Source organism: Dendrobates tinctorius, unplaced genomic scaffold (genome assembly GCF_039654945.1).
Source record: "Dendrobates tinctorius isolate UK_male_01 unplaced genomic scaffold, ASM3965494v1 ptg000107l, whole genome shotgun sequence".
In the NCBI taxonomy this organism is placed as follows: Eukaryota; Metazoa; Chordata; class Amphibia; order Anura; family Dendrobatidae; genus Dendrobates; species Dendrobates tinctorius.
Genome location: NW_027361775.1, coordinates 37,780,733 through 37,799,794, shown reverse-complemented (window position 1 = coordinate 37,799,794; position 19,062 = coordinate 37,780,733). Strand labels below are relative to the sequence as shown.

The following is a 19,062-nucleotide window of genomic DNA, read 5'->3' as shown; positions in this document are numbered from 1 at the left end:
TCTCTGACCGAGCAGTTTTCAGCTGATATGTGGGGCTGTCAGATCTCACCGATCCCATATTAAGATCGGTTAATTGTTAAGTCTTGGACAAACCACTGAACAATTTATGGGCACGTACTGTATCTCCAGAAGCACAAACTGGGCACTATGTATTGGCTTGAGCAATAGCATATGTGGAATTTTCATTCAACATCTACTGTGCACTAATTTCTGAAAAACGCCTGTTGGGTCAAAATAGTCACTACATCCATAGATGATATCGCTGAGTGTAATTTGCACTATGGGGTCTGTTTTTTGAGTTCTTCTGCTGTTTTGGCATTTTAAGGCAAATGGTGTCCACAAACTACTCCAGGAAACTTTGCATCCAAAAGCAATGCTTAATAATTTAGGTGGTAATTTTATTATTCTTAAGGGAACGGTTACGTCTTTTGTGTGGTATGACTATTTAACCCCTTCCCGACTTGCGATGTTTATGCATGGTGCTGCGGGAGCTGCGTTCATTCAATCCGCTGTACATATGCTTCTCAATCGCTCAGGCTTACGCTGAGCGCCACTACGATCAAGTGCAGGTGTCAGCTCTATATACAGTTGTGGCCAAAAGTATTGACACCCCTGCAATTCTGTCAGATAATACTCAGTTTCTTCCTGAAAATGATTGCAAACACAAATTCTTTGGTGTTATTATCTTCATTTAATTTGTCTTAAATGAAAAAACACAGCAAAAAGCAAAACATTGATCATTTCACACAAAACTCCAAAAATGGGCCAGACAAAAGTATTTGCACCCTCAGCCTAATACTTGCTTGCACAACCTTTAGCCAAAATAACTGCGACCAACCGCTTCCGGTAACCATCAATGAGTTTCTTACAATGCTCTGCTGGAATTTTAGACCATTCTTCTTTGGCAAACTGCTCCAGGTCCCTGATATTTGAAGGCTGCCTTCTCCAAACTGCCATTTTTAGATCTCTCCACAGGTGTTCTATGGGATTCAGGTCTGGACTCATTGCTGGCCACCTTAGAAGTCTCCAGTGCTTGCTCTCAAACCATTTTCTAGTGCTTTTTGAAGTGTGTTTTGGGTCATTGTCCTGCTGGAAGACCCATGACCTCTGAGGGAGACCCAGCTTTCTCACACTGGGCCCTACATTATGCTGTAAAATTTGTTGGTAGTCTTCAGACTTCATAATGCCATGCACACGGTCAAGCAGTCCAGTGCCAGAGGCAGCAAAGCAACCCCAAAACATCAGGGAACCTCTGCCATGTTTGACTGTAGGGACCGTGTTCTTTTCTTTGAATGCCTCTTTTTTTCTCCTGTAAACTCTATGTTGATGCCTTTGCCCAAAAAGCTCTACTTTTGTCTCATCTGACCAGAGAACATTCTTCCAAAACGTTTTAGGCTTTTTCAGGTAAGTTTTGGTAAACTCCAGCCTGGTTTTTTATGTCTCGGGATAAGAAGTGGGGTCTTCCTGGGTCTCCTACCATACAGTCCCTTTTCATTCAGGCGCCGACGGATAGTACGGGTTGACACTGTTGTACCCTCGGATTGCAGGGCAGTCAAAGTAGAGCGTCCGCTAAATGTGATCCTAAATGTTATGTAAAATGTTCCCAATAAAAGCTTCAGCTAAATCCACAAAAAAGCAAGTCCCCACTCAGGTCCGTCATCTGTTAACGGAAATATAAGGGGCTTCCACGTTACTGGTAGCACAAAGGCTCTGGAAAAGTGAATGTCCCTCGCCCCCCCCAAAATAAATTCTGCAGATTCTGTGCTCCCAAATGCCCCCCTCCCTTCTGAGCCCCAGTGTTTCTAAACCACATTTAGGGTGTATGCACACGCTGCGGATCTGCAGCGGTTTTGGTCCTGCGGATCTGCAGCAGTTTCTTCTGCGGTGTGCGGTACCATAATATTCTATGGGAAGTGGAAACCGCAGTGCAGATGGTGCAGATTTTTCCACGTGGATTTGCTACGTTTTCTAATCCGCAGAAAGAATTGACATGTCAATTCTTTCTGCAGATTCCACTGCGGTTTACCATCTCCTCCATTGTAGAGGTGATAAACCACAGGGCAAAACCGCTGGCTAATCCACAGATAAACTGCAGGTCTTCTGACCTGCGGATTTTGCAAAATCCACGCGGATCAGTCCACAGCAGAATCCGCAGCGTGTGCACACACCCTTAGAGTCCACAGGTTTGGCATTTCTGTAATGATATGAGCCTGTCTGATTTATTGGTGCATGTCTCCAGAAGTATGAGCTGGTCACTACAACGTACTAGTCACTAAAATGGCAGTTTGCAATTTTCATTCAGCAACATCCTCTACTGCTTGTTTCTGGAAAACACCCATGGAGTTAAAATTATCCATACACCTGTAGATAAATTACCCAATTTGGTATAATTTCCAAAATGGGGTTACTTGAGGGGAATTCTGCTTTTCTAGCTTTTCTAGGACTTTGGGGTTCTGTATATGGCGTCCGCAAACTATTGTAGGAAAATGTGCGCTCCAGGAGGCAAATAGAGCTCCGTCCCTCCTGAGTCTCTCCGTGTGGCTAATCAGTACTGTACAGCCACATATGGGGTATTTCTACATTCAGCAGAAATTGTGGGACAAATTTTGGTGCCATTTTTACCCATTTCCCAGTACGAAAACTTATGAAAATGTAAAATCTGGGGCTAACACAAAATGTTTGTGTTAAAAATGTAAATTATTTTTTCTTCACGGATGGTATAAAATTCTGTGACAATGTGACATGGCAGCCTCAAACCAGTCCAGTTAAATCTGTGCCTCAAAAGTAGATATAAGGTATCGGTGTACTCAGAAGAAATTGCACAACAAATTTTGGGGTCCATTTTTCTCCTGTTACCTTTGTGAAAATGTAAAATGTGGGCTAAAAAAACATTTTTTGTGTGAAAGTTTGTTTTTTCTTTTCTCATGGTTCAACGTTATAAACTTCTATGAAGCAGCTGGGAGTTGAAGGTGCTGAACACACTTCTTGATAAGTTCCGCAAGGAGTCTAGTTTCCAAAATGGTGTCAATTGTGAGGGGTTTCTTATGTTAAGGCACATCAGGGGATCTCCAAACTTGACATGGCGTCTGCTAATTTCTCCAGCAAATTTAGCATTCAAAAAGTCAAATGGTGGGGCGTGGCTATGGCAGCGACGGAGTAGGATGCACGCTGTGGAAGCTCCTGCCATCCTGATAAGAATCCGGTTGGCGGACCCCTACCTCGTTTTTTACAGATCCGGCGGAGGTGGCGGAGTGGCTGTGATCCCATGAAGGGTCTGCCGAAAAGGAATCCTAATGCATCTATTGTCAGTTGGTATTTTTCTATTAATCGGCTGATTGGAGCTACACTTGAAGGCGTCCAGGATACCAACAATACCGGACACTGGGCTCAGTGATGGTATCCCCTTGTTTGTTCCATGATGGGAGTACAGGACTCTACTCCCACGTTGTTTATTTACGTTGTTTTTTTTCCGTAGAGGTTTTTGGTATTTTTCTTTTTTTAGGTTATAACCGCAGTCGACAACAATTTCAGTCTTCCGGTGATGTCTCTAAACTTTGCCCGGGTAATACCATGCACCATGTTCAGAGTAGCAAAGTATGGGGTCGGAGTTAATATGTATGACAATGAACGTGACGGGAATAAAAAGATCAAGGTCTTTTCACAGGTCAGACATTATCGCCCTCACATTGTGGCCTTGGTGGAGACGCACCTGACTAGGGATACGGTGCGGTGCGTGCAGAAGCCCTGGGTACAATGGTCTGCCCATACGTTCCATACCAGCTATTCCAGAGGGGTTTCCCTGTTGGTACATGAATACGTCAGATGGGAAGCGAGGGAAACTCGGAGGGACCCTGAGGGTCGTTTTATTTTTGTCCACACATTGTTGAACACCAGGAAATATGTAGTCTTATGTATTTATAACCCCCCTCCAGCTCGTATATCCATACTGCAGAAGGCAATGAGTTTTGCCCTTAACTACCCAGATGCAGATGTTGTTTGTATGGGCGATTTTTAATATGGTTATGAACAACCGCCTGGATAAATTGAGGCTGGATGATGAAGCGACCGGGAGGTCCTCCCCAACGACTACAACCCCGTTGTTATCATTTATGGGGGGTGGCGGGTGGTTGGATTTGTGGAGGGTGCGTCACCCTGAGTTAAGGGAGTACACTTGTCACTCATCCACCAAACTCTATCACGCATAGACTATATATTCGGTTCTAGCGGTCTAGCAATGTGGGTGGCCGATATAGAGCATGGAAGTAGAGGGATCTCAGACCATAGTCCGGTCATCCTTAAACTTAAATATGGGCAAGTAAACAGCGGGATGGCTTGGAAGTTAAATCCTTTCTGGTTAAAACTGATGGGATCTCCGGACAGAACAATTGATCAGTTGAATTGCTTCATCGCGTCCCATCTGGAACCCCAGGACATTAATTTATTCTGGGATACCCTTAAGGCATACCTGAGGGGCTGTTTGTCCTCCACGATCTCTTATATTAAGCGGGTTACCGCAGGGAAAGATGACGAGGTGGAGCAACAACTGAAAGACGCGGAGGCAGCATATGTATCTAGCCAAACCAGCGGGAACAGGAGTGAGTGGCTGGCTGCCCAGAGGTTATACTCAGCACGTGGACACTAAATCCAAGCGTAAATTGTTTTTTACTTGTCAATCCTATTTCGAATTGGGGAACCAAATGGGCAAATTTTTGGCCTACCTGGTGCGCCAACATAACGCCTCTAATATGATTTTGCAAATTCGCAGGGTGGACGGTACACTGGTGTCTTCAACCGAGGATATTCTCGGCTGTTTTCAGGATTACTACAGGTCACTATATGAATCTAAAAGTGACTTTGATACTTTAGGGTGCTTAGACTATTTGTCAGATATATCATTTCCCACATTAGATCCTGAGCAGCAGGCCCTTATGGACGCTGAGTTTACTGCAGAGGAGATAGATAACGCTATGACAGACATGGCTTCTGGGAAGGCCCCTGGACCTGATGGGTTACCTATTGAATTATATAGGAAATACCGGGATATATTGACGCCACTCCTGGTAAAGGTCTTTCGGGGAATATTTTGGGGGGGGGGGGAATTCTATGCCTGAGTCCTTTTATGGGGCTAATATCATAGTGCTTCGGAAGGAGGGGAAGGACCCTTTTGATTGTGGATCCTATTGTCCCATTTCATTAGTGAATGTGGACTATAAAATTTTTACCAAGATTCTAGCTACCAGGCTGAATTCCATTATATTGAATCTCATACATCCAGATCAAACGGGCTTTATGCCTGGCAAAAGTACCTCTATTAACATCAGAAGAGTCCAGTCAATAGTCCAATATAGCTCCCTGGTACCAGACAACAGATGGGCATTGGCATCGTTGGATGCGGCCAAGGCTTTTGACTCTCTTGAATGGCCTTTCCTTTCCGCATGTTTGCAGAGGTATGGCTTTGGCAATCAATTTATAACATGGATCAAAATATTATACATGAAACCTAAGGCCCGTATTATAATAAATCTATATCTGAGTCTTTTGCGTTGCATAGGGGAACCCATCAGGGTTGCCCTCTTTCCCCGGCTCTCTTCGCCCTTGCGATTGAGGCACTAGCAATACGTATAAGGTCCTTCCCTAATATCCGAGGTATAGATATAGCAGGCAGGGTAGACACCATTGGCCTATATGCCGATGACATGGTGATATTCTTGAATAATGTGGAAGAAACTTTGCCACAGGTGATATCCCTTATAGATAAATTTAGTAAATATTCAGGTTTACATATAAATTGGGAAAAATCTGCCCTGTTACCCCTTTCCCATGCTCCGATTCCTCAGCTAGAGGCTCTCTCCTCACTGCATATCGTATCTAGTTTTAAATATTTGGGCATCCACATCTCTAATAATAGTACACTTGATCTACAACTTAATGTCCACCCGCTGCTGGACCTAGTTAAAGCTAAATTTGTGTCTTGGAGTAGGCTCCCATTATCTGTGGCTGGACGCATTAACCTGATCAAAATTATATTACTCTCTAAATTTGGCTACTCGCTCCAGCACAGCGCGGTAGCGGTGCCTAAGTCCTTTTTTGTTAATCTTAATTCTCTGGTAACGTCCTTTATTTGGGGGAAACTAGGCCCAAACTTAAATTGTCCACCTTACAAAGACCAAAGAAGGAAGGTGGGGCGGCGCTGCCAGATTTTTTCCTGTACTACTTAGCTGGGCAGGCTAAAGCTTTAAATAAATGGATGCCGGGTAATTGCCTCCCTAATTCTGAATGCCACGTACTTCACGCTGCACAAGCAGATTGCCCATTGGGTTTCCTTGAGTTGGAAAAAAACAATGCTCCACGTCTGCTATCCCTGCTCCGGCTGGCACGATTAATATGGAGGCAAATTAAGAAGGTAATAGGGTTTAAAGATGTTGTAGCTGAAATGCCCCTGTGGAGTAATAACTATTTTCCGGAGCTACTGAATCACCCATCTGCAGTTTTTTGGGCTCAGTATGGCATTTCTTCAGTGGGAGACTTGTATGACCAGGGGACCTTAAAGTCTTTTGAACAGTTACAAGCCGCGCATGATATCCCGAGGTCTCAATTTTTTCGCTATTTACAGCTGAGATCGGCTCTACAGTCACACATGAGGGATAGGGGTATGGACCGTACTATTTCGTCTTTACCTTTGATAGGAATTCTTAATTCACAGGGTCCCCAGGGTCTCATATCCTCTCTGTACACATATATGCTGTCAGTAGGGGCAGAATCGGCCTTAAGCTCTATAAAGATGAAGTGGGAACGACTCATCCCTGATGCACAAAGAGAGGAGTGGGAGGAGATTCTGGAGTCTCCGATTGGAGTATCTCCATCTATTAATAACAGAATGATACAACTGTATAAAATAAATCAATTATATTTGACTCCATTGAGACTTTTTAGGATGGGTCGGCTTCAATCATCAAAATGTATGCGATGTCACTCGCCAGATGCTGATTTTATCCATATGGTATGGCAATGTCCCACTATTCTACACTACTGGAAAGAGGTGACCACACTACTGACATCCTTGATGCAGACCCCTGTCCCTCTAGAGCAGGGGTCCCCAACCGCCGGTCCGCGGCCCAGCACCGGGCCGCTGCAGTGCCCTTGCCGGTCCGCGGACACAAGGGGAGCCAGGGGCGGTCAGTGGCGTAGCGGCGGCCAGGGAGCGATCCAAGCATCTCCGCTGCCTGCAAGAGGGAATAGCAGGAGCGGAGCTGCAACGACCCGTCCAGCTTCCTGCCCGCCGCCCGCGCTTCCTGTCTCTGACTGACACAGAGAGGAGCGCGGCCGCTGCTGTGTCAGAGCGAGGAAGCGCGGGCGATGCTGCGGACAGGTGAGAGGAGAGAGGTGGTGTCTGTGTGTATGTATAATGTGTGTGTGTGTATGTATGTCTGTGTGTGTGTGTACATGTATGTGTTTGTCTCAGTGGAGCCTGGCCCTGGAGGAGATGGGGACATGAGGAGAAGACCGTGATGGGGAGAGAAGGCCATGAGGGGGTAATGGGAGAAGGCCATGATGGGGGTGATGGAGAAGGGAGTGATGGAGAGACGTCAGTGATGGGATGAAGGCAATGATGGAGAGACAGCAGTGATGGAGAGACAGCAGTGATGGGGTGAAGGCAATGATGGAGAGACAGCAGTGATGGGGTGAAGGCAATGATGGAGAGACGGCAGTGATGGGGTGAAGGCAACGATGGGAAGAAGGGAGTGATGGGGTGAAGGCAATGATGGAGAGACAGCAGTGATGGGGTGAAGGCAATGATGGAGAGACAGCAGTGATGGGGTGAAGGCAATGATGGAGAGACAGCAGTGATGGGGTGAAGGCAATGATGGAGAGACGGCAGTGATGGGGTGAAGGCAATGATGGAGAGACGGCAGTGATGGGGTGAAGGCAATGATGGAGAGACGGCAGTGATGGGGTGAAGGCAATGATGGGAAGAAGGGAGTGATGGGGTGAAGGCAATGATGGAGAGACAGCAGTGATGGGGTGAAGGCAATGATGGAGAGACGGCAGTGATGGGGTGAAGGCAATTGTGATGGTTCCCAAGGGTGAACCCACTGGACCGCGGCAAGCGAACCTCCCCTGGGCGAGCGGGCCAGGTGGACCACCCCCTATACAGGGAGCGTTAGGGACAGGCCCAGGGGAAACTACTCACCACGGCAGCTGGTACCCGAGGAGGCCGGAGGCACGACAAGAGAACTAGCAGGCTGGCAGATGAAGGAGCTGGACCGGAACCGGTAGGACTGGAACTCAGGAACGGAGGCTGGCGGATACTGGCAGATAAGGCAGGAACGGTGAAACACGGATCAGACAAAGACACAGGCTGGAAGCGGACACGAGATGGCGGGAACTGGGGAAACACAAGGACCAGGTTAAACGGAGTACGGGAAACGACAGGCAGACTGGGAGCCAGAGTCACAGAGAGACACAAGTAACGATCAGGCAGTGATTCAGAGGAAGAGGCTGCCTCTTATGGAGACCAGAGTTCCGGGTCCGGTCAGCAGGGTCAGGTAGGCGGGGAGAAGGATTGGTGTGGCCTGTACTGAGGACTGAGGCGCAAGGCGCGCATGCGCCGTGGGTAGACCACCGGGACAGAGCGTGGACCCGAAGGCAGGAGTGCAGGCGAGCGCGCGCCCGCTGCAGGAGCGCGCCGAAGGCGGCGGGCGCTCCCGGAGGCCACGGGCGACGCTGAGCCCGACAGGGAGGCGACAGCAGGAGCCGCGCAGGAGGCTGGAGCGGCGAGCGTGGAGCCGGCGGGGCCGGAGAAGGCGGTAAGCGTGACAGCAATGATGGGGTGAAGGCAATGATGGGGAGAAGGGAGTGATGGGGTGAAGGGAGTGATGGGGTGAAGGCAATGATGGGGAGAAGTGAGTGATGGGGTGAAGGCAATGATGGAGAGACGGCAGTGATGGGGTGAAGGCAATGATGGAGAGACGGCAGTGATGGGTTGACGGCAATGATGGAGAGACGGCAGTGATGGGTTGAAGGCAATGATGGAGAGACGGCAATGATGGGGAGAAGGGAGTGATGGGGTGAAGGCAATGATGGGGAGAAGGGGGTGATGGAGCACTCATTCAAAACCTATGGTGAGTTGAGTCACATTATAAATGTTGTTTAATTATAAGTATGCACTGCTACACTACAACCGCGTCCATAGCCCCGCCCCCTTATGACCAAAGCCCCGCCCCTGCCTCACCTCCATTCCCTGCCCTGCCTGGCCATGGAAGAATGGTCTTGCTTGAAACCGGTCCCTGGTGCAAAAAAGCTTGGGGACCACTGCTCTAGAGCCATTGGTTTGCTTGTTTGGGGTATGGGAAGAGGAGATTTGGGATCGATATGCTGGGGTCTTCTTGCGCGAGATGCTGTTTATGGCGCGGAAGGTGCTGGCACTGAGGTGGATGGGGGGCTCAGATCCTTCCCTTACATTTTGGATCAAGTTGGTGAATTCGGTTGTTCCATATGAGCGTACGTTATATCACAACAGGGGATGCCCGGGTAAATTTGAAAAGATCTGGGAGAGGTGGAATTCCTCTCACCTTACTCTACAAAACTGAGACATCACGTGCGACACAATATGATATAGGAACCAAGCAGCGGAAATAGTAGGTATTAGTTGAGGTAGTGGCAGATGTAGTTTAGGAGTCTTAGTTAGCTCTTACTGTTACATGACATGACAAGGTTTGAGAGATTAAAAGTGATATATATGGAAATACATAAACAGTTATCCTTTAAATATGTTTGGACAGAAATGTACACATTACCTTGTTTATCTGTAAGAGTGTGCAATTTCTTTGTATTCTGTTATCACAACTCATTGTGTATGATGTGCATTCTTTGTACACTGATGTTTAATAAACGAATTTAAAAAAAAAAAAAAAAGTCAAATGGTGCTGATTTCCTTCTGAGCCCTGCTGTGCGCCCAAACAGAGGTTTTCCACACATATGGGGTATCGGCATGCACAACAAATTTTGGGTCTATTTTCTCCTGTTACACTTGTGAAAGTAAAAAAAAAAAAATGGGTGTAAAGGAAAATTTTTGTGAAAAAATTAAATATTTATTTTTGTCCTTCCACATTCCATTAAATCCTGTGAAGAGCCTGAAGGATTATTAAACATCTTGAATGTGGTTTTGAGCAGCTTGACGGGTGCAGTTTTTATAGTGGTGTTACTTTTGGGTATTTTCTGTCATTTAGGCCCCTCAACATCACGAAACAATCACTGACCTCAGGGAGACCAGTCAAAGAAAACACTGCAGCAGCCGGCAAAGGCGCTCAGTCACTGAAATCCTAGGTGCATTGCTCCCTGGGAAATACGAATATGCAAATAAAGTCTGTGGAGCCTCATTTAAGAGTCTGTAAACTCGTAAAGAGCTGGATATTGACTTAAAGGGCCACTTAATATGGTGGTAATGGTGGTTTCCGAAAGGAGTCACTCCTTGGCTGGGTCCTTCCCTGGAGTAAGATTTGGCTAGTTTCGTGTTTGAGACTCTTAAATGAGGCTCCACAGACTTTATTTGCATTTAGACCCCTCAAGTCACTTCAAATGTGATGTAGTCCCTAAAAATGGTTTTCTAAATTTTGTTGTAAAAATGAGAAATCGCTGGTCAACTTTTAAGGCCGGTTTCACACTAGCGCATTTTCAGCGCGCGCACGGCCGGGGGTAGCTCCGCCCCCGATCCGGCTCTCTGCCCGGCGTGCCCGCCCCTTCCTTGTAGCGCCGCCTCCTAGCGGACAGCGGCGCCTGCGATCGGCGCACCCTATCTTTAGCATAGGGTGCGCCGATCGTGCGCAGGCCGTGCGCTAGTTGCGCTTTGACCTGCGCTGCGCACTTTTGACGGTGCGCCGTGCGCGCCAAAATCCGAAAAGTTTGATTTTGGCGCGCACGGCGCACCGTCAAAAGTGCGCAGCGCAGGTCAAAGCGCAACTAGCGCACGGCCTGCGCACGATCGGCGCACCCTATGCTAAAGATAGGGTGCGCCGATCGCAGGCGCCGCTGTCCGCTAGGAGGCGGCGCTACAGGCAAGGGGCGGGCACGCCGGGCAGAGAGCCGGATCGGGGGCGGAGCTACCCCCGGCCGTGCGCGCGCATAAAATGCGCTAATGTGAAACCGGCCTAACCCTTAACTTCCTAGCACAAAAAAAGTTTAAAACATTGTGCTGAAGTAAATTGTGTAAAATGTTAACATTTTGTGTCACTTAAAGGGAACCTGTCACCCCCCCCCCCTCCCCAGGCGTTTTTAAGTAAAAGAGCCACCTTGTGCAGCACTAATGTTGCATTCTGTCAAGGTGGCTCTTTTATTTAACATCCCTTCCACCGCCGAAATAAGCGTTTTTAAAATTAGACATACCAGAATTTTGACCGGGGGGGGCAGGTCTTTCCTCCTCTGACACCGACGCCTCACATCCATAATTCATTTCCTCCTTATGTCTTTGCTCCGCCTCCTCTGTGTTCAATTCAAATGCTGGCGCCTGCCCTGTAATATATATTCTTGGGCATGCGCAGTTAGCGCTGCCCGTTCTCACATCACTTCATGGCCTGGCTATCGCGCCTGTCTGGACGCGCTGCCACAGATCCCGCCCAGCAATCACTTATGATTTATTCACACTGCGGGGCTGGGAATCTTGGGCATGAGAGCCTCAGAACTACTGCGCATGCCCAAGATTGCCAGCCCCGCAGTGTGAATAAATCATAGGCGACTGCAGGGCGGGATCTCTGGCAGCACTCCACACAGGCGTGATAGGAAGGTCATGAATTGATCTGAGAGAACGGGCAGCGCTAACTGCGCATGCCCAAGAAAATATATTACAGCGCAGGCGCCAGCATTTGAATTGAACACAGAGGAGGAATATTTTTTTAAACGGTTGTGTCTTCTATACCCTGATTTTCTTTTGTAAAAGCCTCCACCTGACATTTTGTGAGAGTAAATAATAAAAAAAAAATTGAGTGCCAAAGTTTTTCTGATTATGAAGTGCAATATGTCACGAGAAAACAATCTCCAAATCAGTGGCATATGTTGAAGCGTTCCAGAGTTATCTCATAAAGCAGGGGTCCCCAACCTGTAGCTCAAGAGCCACATATGGCTCGCGGTCCCATGAATTGTGGCTCGCGACTGTCTGCCAGCTTGGTGCATTGGGTCCAGGTCTAGCAAACAGGTATGAAGAGAACATCTCAAAATGGTGGATTTTGTATGTAGCCCTGCACAGAAGTGCAGATGTAGATGCACGTTTACTGGTCTTCTGGGTTTAGAGATGTTTTAGGTATGGTACGCTGGAGGATGGTATTACCTATTAGAGGAGGTGCTCAAAGCTGGATGTGGCAGTGTGTTGGGAGTCATTGATGGGAGAATACTGCATGGGGGTATTGTGGGAACCCCTGGATCTCAGTGTTCTGCTTTAGAGTGATTTCTGTGGAAAAACTTTGGTTATCATTATATCTGTAATGGGGACTTTGACACTACTTTGAAGGAGATGGGAGCTGGATGTGGCTCGCGACACTGTCTAAGCTTAATGTGGCTCTTAGGCTATGTGCCCACGTATGCAGATAATTTCTGCTTCAAAACCGGACTCCTTCCCAGAAACAGCGCGTTTTATTTCTGCACGTTTTTTATGCGTTTTTTCCACGCATCTTCTGACTTATAGAAAATGGCTAAAAACGCGGATGTTTCTGCACAATTAATGAGCATGCTGCATTTTTAGCCGCTAAGCGTTTTCTGCGCGGAAAAAAATGCATCAATGTGCACAAAGTGCGGAATTCATTTAAAATGAATGGGATGCTTCTTCTATGCATTTTTGAAGCGTTTTGACTGGGACAAACGCTTATGGGGGCACACAGCCTCAAGGTCAGAAAGGTTGGAGACCACTATCATAAACTGACAGTGGTCAGAATTGAAAAATTGTTCTATTCAGGAAGGTGAAAACAGGCTTCTGGTGAAAGGGTTAAGGCTATGTGCCCACGTATGCAGATAATTTCTGCTTCAAAACCGGACTCCTTCCCAGAAAACGCGTGTTGTATTTCCGCGCCTTTTTGCAGAAAAAACGCGCATTTTTGATGCGTTTTTTTCCGCGCGTCTTCTGACTCATAGAAAAAACGCGGACGTTTCCGCAAAAATAATGAGCATGCTGCGTTTTTAGTGCGGAAAAAAACGCATTAATGTGCACAAAAAGTGCAGAATTCATTTAAAATGAATGGGTTGCTGCTTCTATGCATTTTTGAAGCGTTTTGACCGGGACAAACGCTTCAAAAACGCTTACGTGAACACACAGCCTAAAGGGCATAACAATTCAAAAGATTTTAAATTGCCAATGTTTCTATATTTCCGATAACTTCGTAAATAAACACAAATCATATCTACCTAAATTTGCCACTTTGAAAAATGAGGCTCTGTCAGAAAGGTGAAAACTGGCTCTGTTGGTAAGGGGTTAATCATATAGCTCGTATAGGCATTATATTAATTTTCAGAAAATGCATTGCATTCTTCCATTTGTATTATATTCCAACTAGGCAGAATCCAGAAGGCACTTGGTCCTGAGTCTGAGAAAGCCACGGTCTGATCACTGATATTTTCGTATAATGGAAATAAAAGCTCTTTGGAAGGGCAATGCTTCTCTGCTGTCTGAAAAATATGGTGCAACACGGGAAAGAAATTCTTCTGGCTATCTTTCCCAAGGCCTTAGCTATGAATTAACCACTGAACACATGGTTTCTTCTGAGCGATGGTGCATGTACTGAACATTTGTGACAGTTTCAAGTGGGTTTTTTTTCTTTTTTAACCAGTCGACACAATTTTGTAGTAATTCAGAAGGAAGATGTGGAATTTGGGAGCATATAGTGTGTGATGATTGGAGACTGCGTGTCCGCTCTAGCGATATGCCGCTTTTTGGGAGCACAGAGACAAACCAATATACAGCACTTGGCCTGAAATGCCCCTTACTCGCATGTTGTTGGTGGGTTTTTTAGATGTGGCGTTTTATATAAAGGGTAAAGAAAGCCAAAATTGAAATCTGGACTTGAGTACTCTTTGTGACATTTTCTGTTCTGTCTTTTGCAATTGTCAATGTCTTGGAAACAAGCAAACCCGTCTGTGTCCTCCCCTTTAACCCTGCCAACAAGTGGCTAGAGGTTCAAAAACGTGCCAACTGTTGTGCTAATATTGCACACACATACGGTAACCAAGCAATGATTTCATGTTTTAGTGTCATTAGTGACTTTGTGGTGCCACCATACAGCAGTTTGCATGTCCTGTACCGTGCCATGTTCCCATTCACTGTCCGAAAATAGATTTTGGGAAGTCTGTGAAAAATATAAAAACTTGAGATTCTTCAGTGATTGATACCCTTTTTTTAATGCTAACTGAAAAGTAGGTAACAAATAGAAAGTTTTCCAGACTGAGCATGTGAAAATCAAAATCTGCAGTTGCAGAACTTTCCATTATTTAGGAAACTGGGAATCTCTCAATAATAATAATAAAATACTTAAGTGCGGTCATTTTATAAATGCTCCATGTTTCCTCCTACACTTCCATGCTGTGGGCGTAGCACACGTGAGCACACAATGGTCTCTGTGGGGCTGAGGTGCAGTTCCTGGCAGGAGATGGCAGGGCTCCCTTTGCTCAGCATCCCCATGCTCAGCCCTCCTTGCTTTTCATTATCAGGAGATGCATGGATGGGGGTGGTGCTGCCCAGCAGATGTACTCTGGATGCTTGCTTCTGGGTTGGGAGGCTCTGCTCAACCTTCACTAATCTGCAGTGAGAGGTGGAGACAGACAGGAGTTGCTGGCACTGACAGAAAGGGAGGGTGAATGTTGTACCCAGCAGTGCAGACCTGCTGCGACAGTCTCTTCAGACGCTAGCTGCGTCTGGTATGTAGATGCACCTCCTGTGGGCAGTGTAGACTGGACTGACATGCCAGCATCCATTGCTGCACTTGCTCCATGTAATTTCCTGATGACAGCAGCATTGAAGGACACCTCTCAGTATTGTCAGCTGCCTCTCCCCCTGCCTGCTCTACACGGTTTTTGCTCCTGACTAGTCCTTTTCCAGGGTGGGATAGGATATGTGAACTGTCATTGAAGTAGAAGGCTGCACACAGTAATCCGGGTGCTCGCGTCCTTGAGAGGAGAAACATTGTGGAAGTGGCCAGTATCCAGCTTGGTGCATCTGCTTGATGTGTAACCATGCAGCCAGTGTGCATCTGCAGCTGCCAGCCTGCGCGCTCTCCCCTTCACACACTGTCTGCACTCCGCTGTCAGTCTGGCAGGGCTTTAATCTGACCACACTGAGATGATTTCCACAAAGCCGCAGGTCTCGGAGCAGCGGAATTTTTCTTAGTAACCCTCGCCATGGGATTGTCCTCTCACTGTGGGACTTCTACCTGAAGAGGTTTTCTTCATCGGTGACTTCTCCATGAGACTGACCTCTGATTGGCATACCGTGATGGGGGAGAAGTCTGACTATCAGAGACTCGCTAGCAAGGAGATCAAAGAGGAGAATGAGGTAACATGGTCCTGTGTGCGGTGAAATAATGGGGGTGACAGTCTTCTTCAGATTGATCCATGACAGGATCCGTGCTGACAACCAGGGAACCAGACTTTGGCAGCAGTGCCCCAGTATTATTTGAGAAGCATCTTTTTTTCATTATTTTAAATATAATGGACCGGGTGTCAAAATATTTCCCATAGTTCTCCTTTCTACTATGCACATGGTGGGTAGAATATTTGACTCTGTTTTTAATTCCTTCTTGATTTGGGGGTGCTTCTTACTAACCCCACAGTTTAATGTGCTTGTTAAGCTGACTTTAGAATTTCTCCCTAGTTGCCCTGTGGTTTCTATAGCAACTCTTCAATCGCTGTTTGTTGGTTGGTTGATGTTTTTTGCAGTGACAGCCAACCGGAGATCAGTATAAATTGTATCCGCATGGTGGGAATGCATTTTGCTTGCCAAAAAAAAGCCTCTTGCTGCGTACTTTATTCATTTAGCGTTTTGTTTGTAAGGTGATTGCAGGCGCTTCATCTTCTATATGTCAAATCAAAATCTGTTTTCATCATCTAAGGCGCCGGTCTAGTTCTCATTTTCCCTAATATTCAATCAGCTTCTATTATATCATACGTGCGATCCCGGTATATCCCAGGTCGGATGTGGTTCCTGTACGCTGATAGTGTCTCTTATCTGGAGATATTGTGAACACTATATGACTCATTTGTTCCCAGCTTTATGTTTCCCATTTCTTTTGAGAAGGACCTCAAACACTACAGAAATGTTAATGCTTTACAGAAGGTGGTCTTAACGTCCCTGTCATGTGGTAAGGACAGGTGTGCAGGACACTGCAGTTCTGATATGGCATGTATGTCCATGCGCTATGTGCACATTGTGTCTTGTATTCTAACGGAATTCACCATTATTGATAAGTGCAGAGAATTCCACGCCAGGAGTGTCACCTCCTCTTGCTACAGACGTGAGCTCTTGTCGTCGTTTTCTGTGATTAGCTCCATTGGCGTTGGATGCAGTTATCTAGCCTTTGGTCTTTATTATTATTATTATGCATTTATATAGCGCCATTTATTCCATGGCGCTTTACATGTGAAAAGGGGAAAGACAAATGGCTTTCTGACCTACACAATTTGATATGGTAACATATGTACTGACTAGCAGTGTAAAGCCAAGCACGCGTTGACCTTTTTTTGGAGCTCCCCTGCATTCCGGTAGATTTTGGAGCTGATATTGGAGGGAATGTATTCATGGTATTGAGATCAGAATATAAAAGTTATCAGTCTTTGTGGCTGCACAGAACATGTTCTTTATTTTGGTTCGGGCTCACCAGATTCCTCTTGGCTTTGGTGATTCTTTTGCTATGTGATGTAGTGGTGATCTCCTTGAAGAGATGGCCATAGTTTAAGAATGAAATATTTTGGTGGTGCTTAGAGCAGGTCTTTATAAAGCCTAGCTAAATTGAATAGAAGCCAGCAACTGTATGTTGTAGTACCATGTTCTCTGAACCCAGATGAGGCTAAAGCTTTTCACACAAGCCTGGATGTGCAGATCTAGATTTACATGGCACATTAGGTTTCGCCCCAGAAAAAAAGCTTGCTTTACTGAATAAATTCTTCTCCAGTAATCAGTGCTCACATTCCCTTTACTAGTGATATCCGGATCCTTTTTTCATCTGTGGTAATCACAGCAGCTCCCCCTCCACTTACCCACTCACTTTGTTAGTAGACTTGTTACCCTCCCCTTTTCTCTTTCTCAGTAGCAGCAACGGATTCCCCTTACCACTTTCTAAACCCCCAGAAGTGTTGGCTACCCACACCACATCTCCTCCGCTGCGCACAGAAGGCCTCTCCAGTCCACTTGTCTCATCATCCTCACTTTCCCGTATCAGTTTCCTTTATCTAAGATTTGGTTAGACGAATGATGCAAAACTCAAGAGATGAATCCATGTCTAAACATTCCATTTTTCGAGGATTTTGCATGGGGACACTTATCAAAGAATCAGACCAAACTTGAGCATGTGATTTTAGGCCTCAAAATATATCCACTTTCTGCTTCTTCTACCTGTGAGCTCTGTTGCCTCTGCCAACATAGTTTGGTGACAGAACCCAGCTGAATAATTCAGCTGCATCCGGTGACTTACCTGCCCTCTGAATGGGTGAGGAGCACAGAGCAAAATCTTTAATCACGGTGTATGGTGAATTTGTAAAAGAGCCCACATACTGTAGCTTAGATAGCAGTTTAATGACTGTATGATCAGCCAACCGTTATATCTCCGGAGTCCCATATACTCATGGTTTTTGTAGGGATAGGGTAGTAATCTACTGCCAGATTCACTTTCCTGGGAGGGTTGGCCGACTTATTGGCTTCTCACATAGAAATGTTATCATATATGTTTGACATGTTGACATCCTGGCTCCATGATACTTACGTGTAAAACCAATAATGAGACTAATAATGCCATGGACATGAGAAATATTCATCTGCAGATCCAGCTCATTTTTGTAGGATCTGCTGTTAATATTGCATGAATGACCGCCTCTGATGTAAGATGGTCAGGAGTCACACCAAATTGACCTTAGATACCTGTTATTCACATGTGTATATGTTCTCAATGGAGAGAAAAGGTAAGGGGCAGCTACCTGACACCTCTGTCTTGTAGTCGGTGAAGACAAGGGATCGGGCATGGTAGACAGTCCGCCCTATTGGACAGCATTCATCTCCTCTGTGGGCAGCTAAGGCTAGGTTCAGTCAAGGGTCTGGAGCACATGAAGGAAACAGACATGTCTCCAGAAAGACACACTTGCTGCCAGACAGACCCCACTGAAAATAACGGGAGCTGTTTGTAATCCGTTAGGATGTTAATTCTGTTAACTAAACATATGAAACAGTTAAAATGTTGAAGCCCCTAACACAAATGGCAAATAGCTAACCATATCCTCATAGTATCCTGTAGCTTACAACTACTTGTATACAGAAACTGATAATAATGCTTGTGTCTATACTTCAGGCCGGTTTCACATTAGCGCATTTTCAGCGCGCGCACGGCCGGGGGTAGCTCCGCCCCCGAGCCGGCTCTCTGCCCGGCGTGCCCGCCCCTTCCTTGTAGCGCCGCCTCCTAGCGGACAGCGGCGCCTGCGATCGGCGCACCCTATCTTTAGCATAGGGTGCGCCGATCGTGCGCAGGCCGTGCGCTAGTTGCGCTTTGACCTGCGCTGCGCACTTTTGACGGTGTGCCGTGCGCGCCAAAATCCGAAAAGTTTGATTTTGGCGCGCACGGCGCACCGTCAAAAGTGCGCAGCGCAGGTCAAAGCGCAACTAGCGCACGGCCTGCGCACGATCGGCGCACCCTATGCTAAAGATAGAGTGCGCCGATCGCAGGCGCCGCTGTCCGCTAGGAGGCGGCGCTACAAGGAAGGGGCGGGCACGCCGGGCAGAGAGCCGGCTCGGGGGCGGAGCTACCCCCGGCCGTGCGCGCGCTGAAAATGCGCTAATGTGAAACCAGCCTAAAACATTTATTTTATCCCCATTCATTCATATTTATT

General features: G+C 46.6%; 1 protein-coding gene across 7 annotated transcripts in view; it reads left to right on the top strand.

Moving 5' to 3' along the window:
- The window catches only part of TNK2 (tyrosine kinase non receptor 2), a 331,563-nt gene that overhangs the window by 167,593 nt on the left and 144,908 nt on the right, over positions 1-19,062 (top strand). For 2 of the 7 annotated variants that reach the window (XM_073589361.1, XM_073589359.1), the window contains exon 1: positions 14,850-15,526. The exons of 4 other annotated variants lie outside the window; for them this stretch is intronic. In XM_073589361.1, the coding sequence (XP_073445462.1) occupies positions 15,437-15,526 (90 nt within the window). In that variant the 5' untranslated portion in view covers positions 14,850-15,436. Of the gene's footprint in view, positions 1-14,842; positions 15,527-19,062 lie in introns of those variants that run through there. One more of the 7 variants, XM_073589366.1, reaches the window with a different exon arrangement.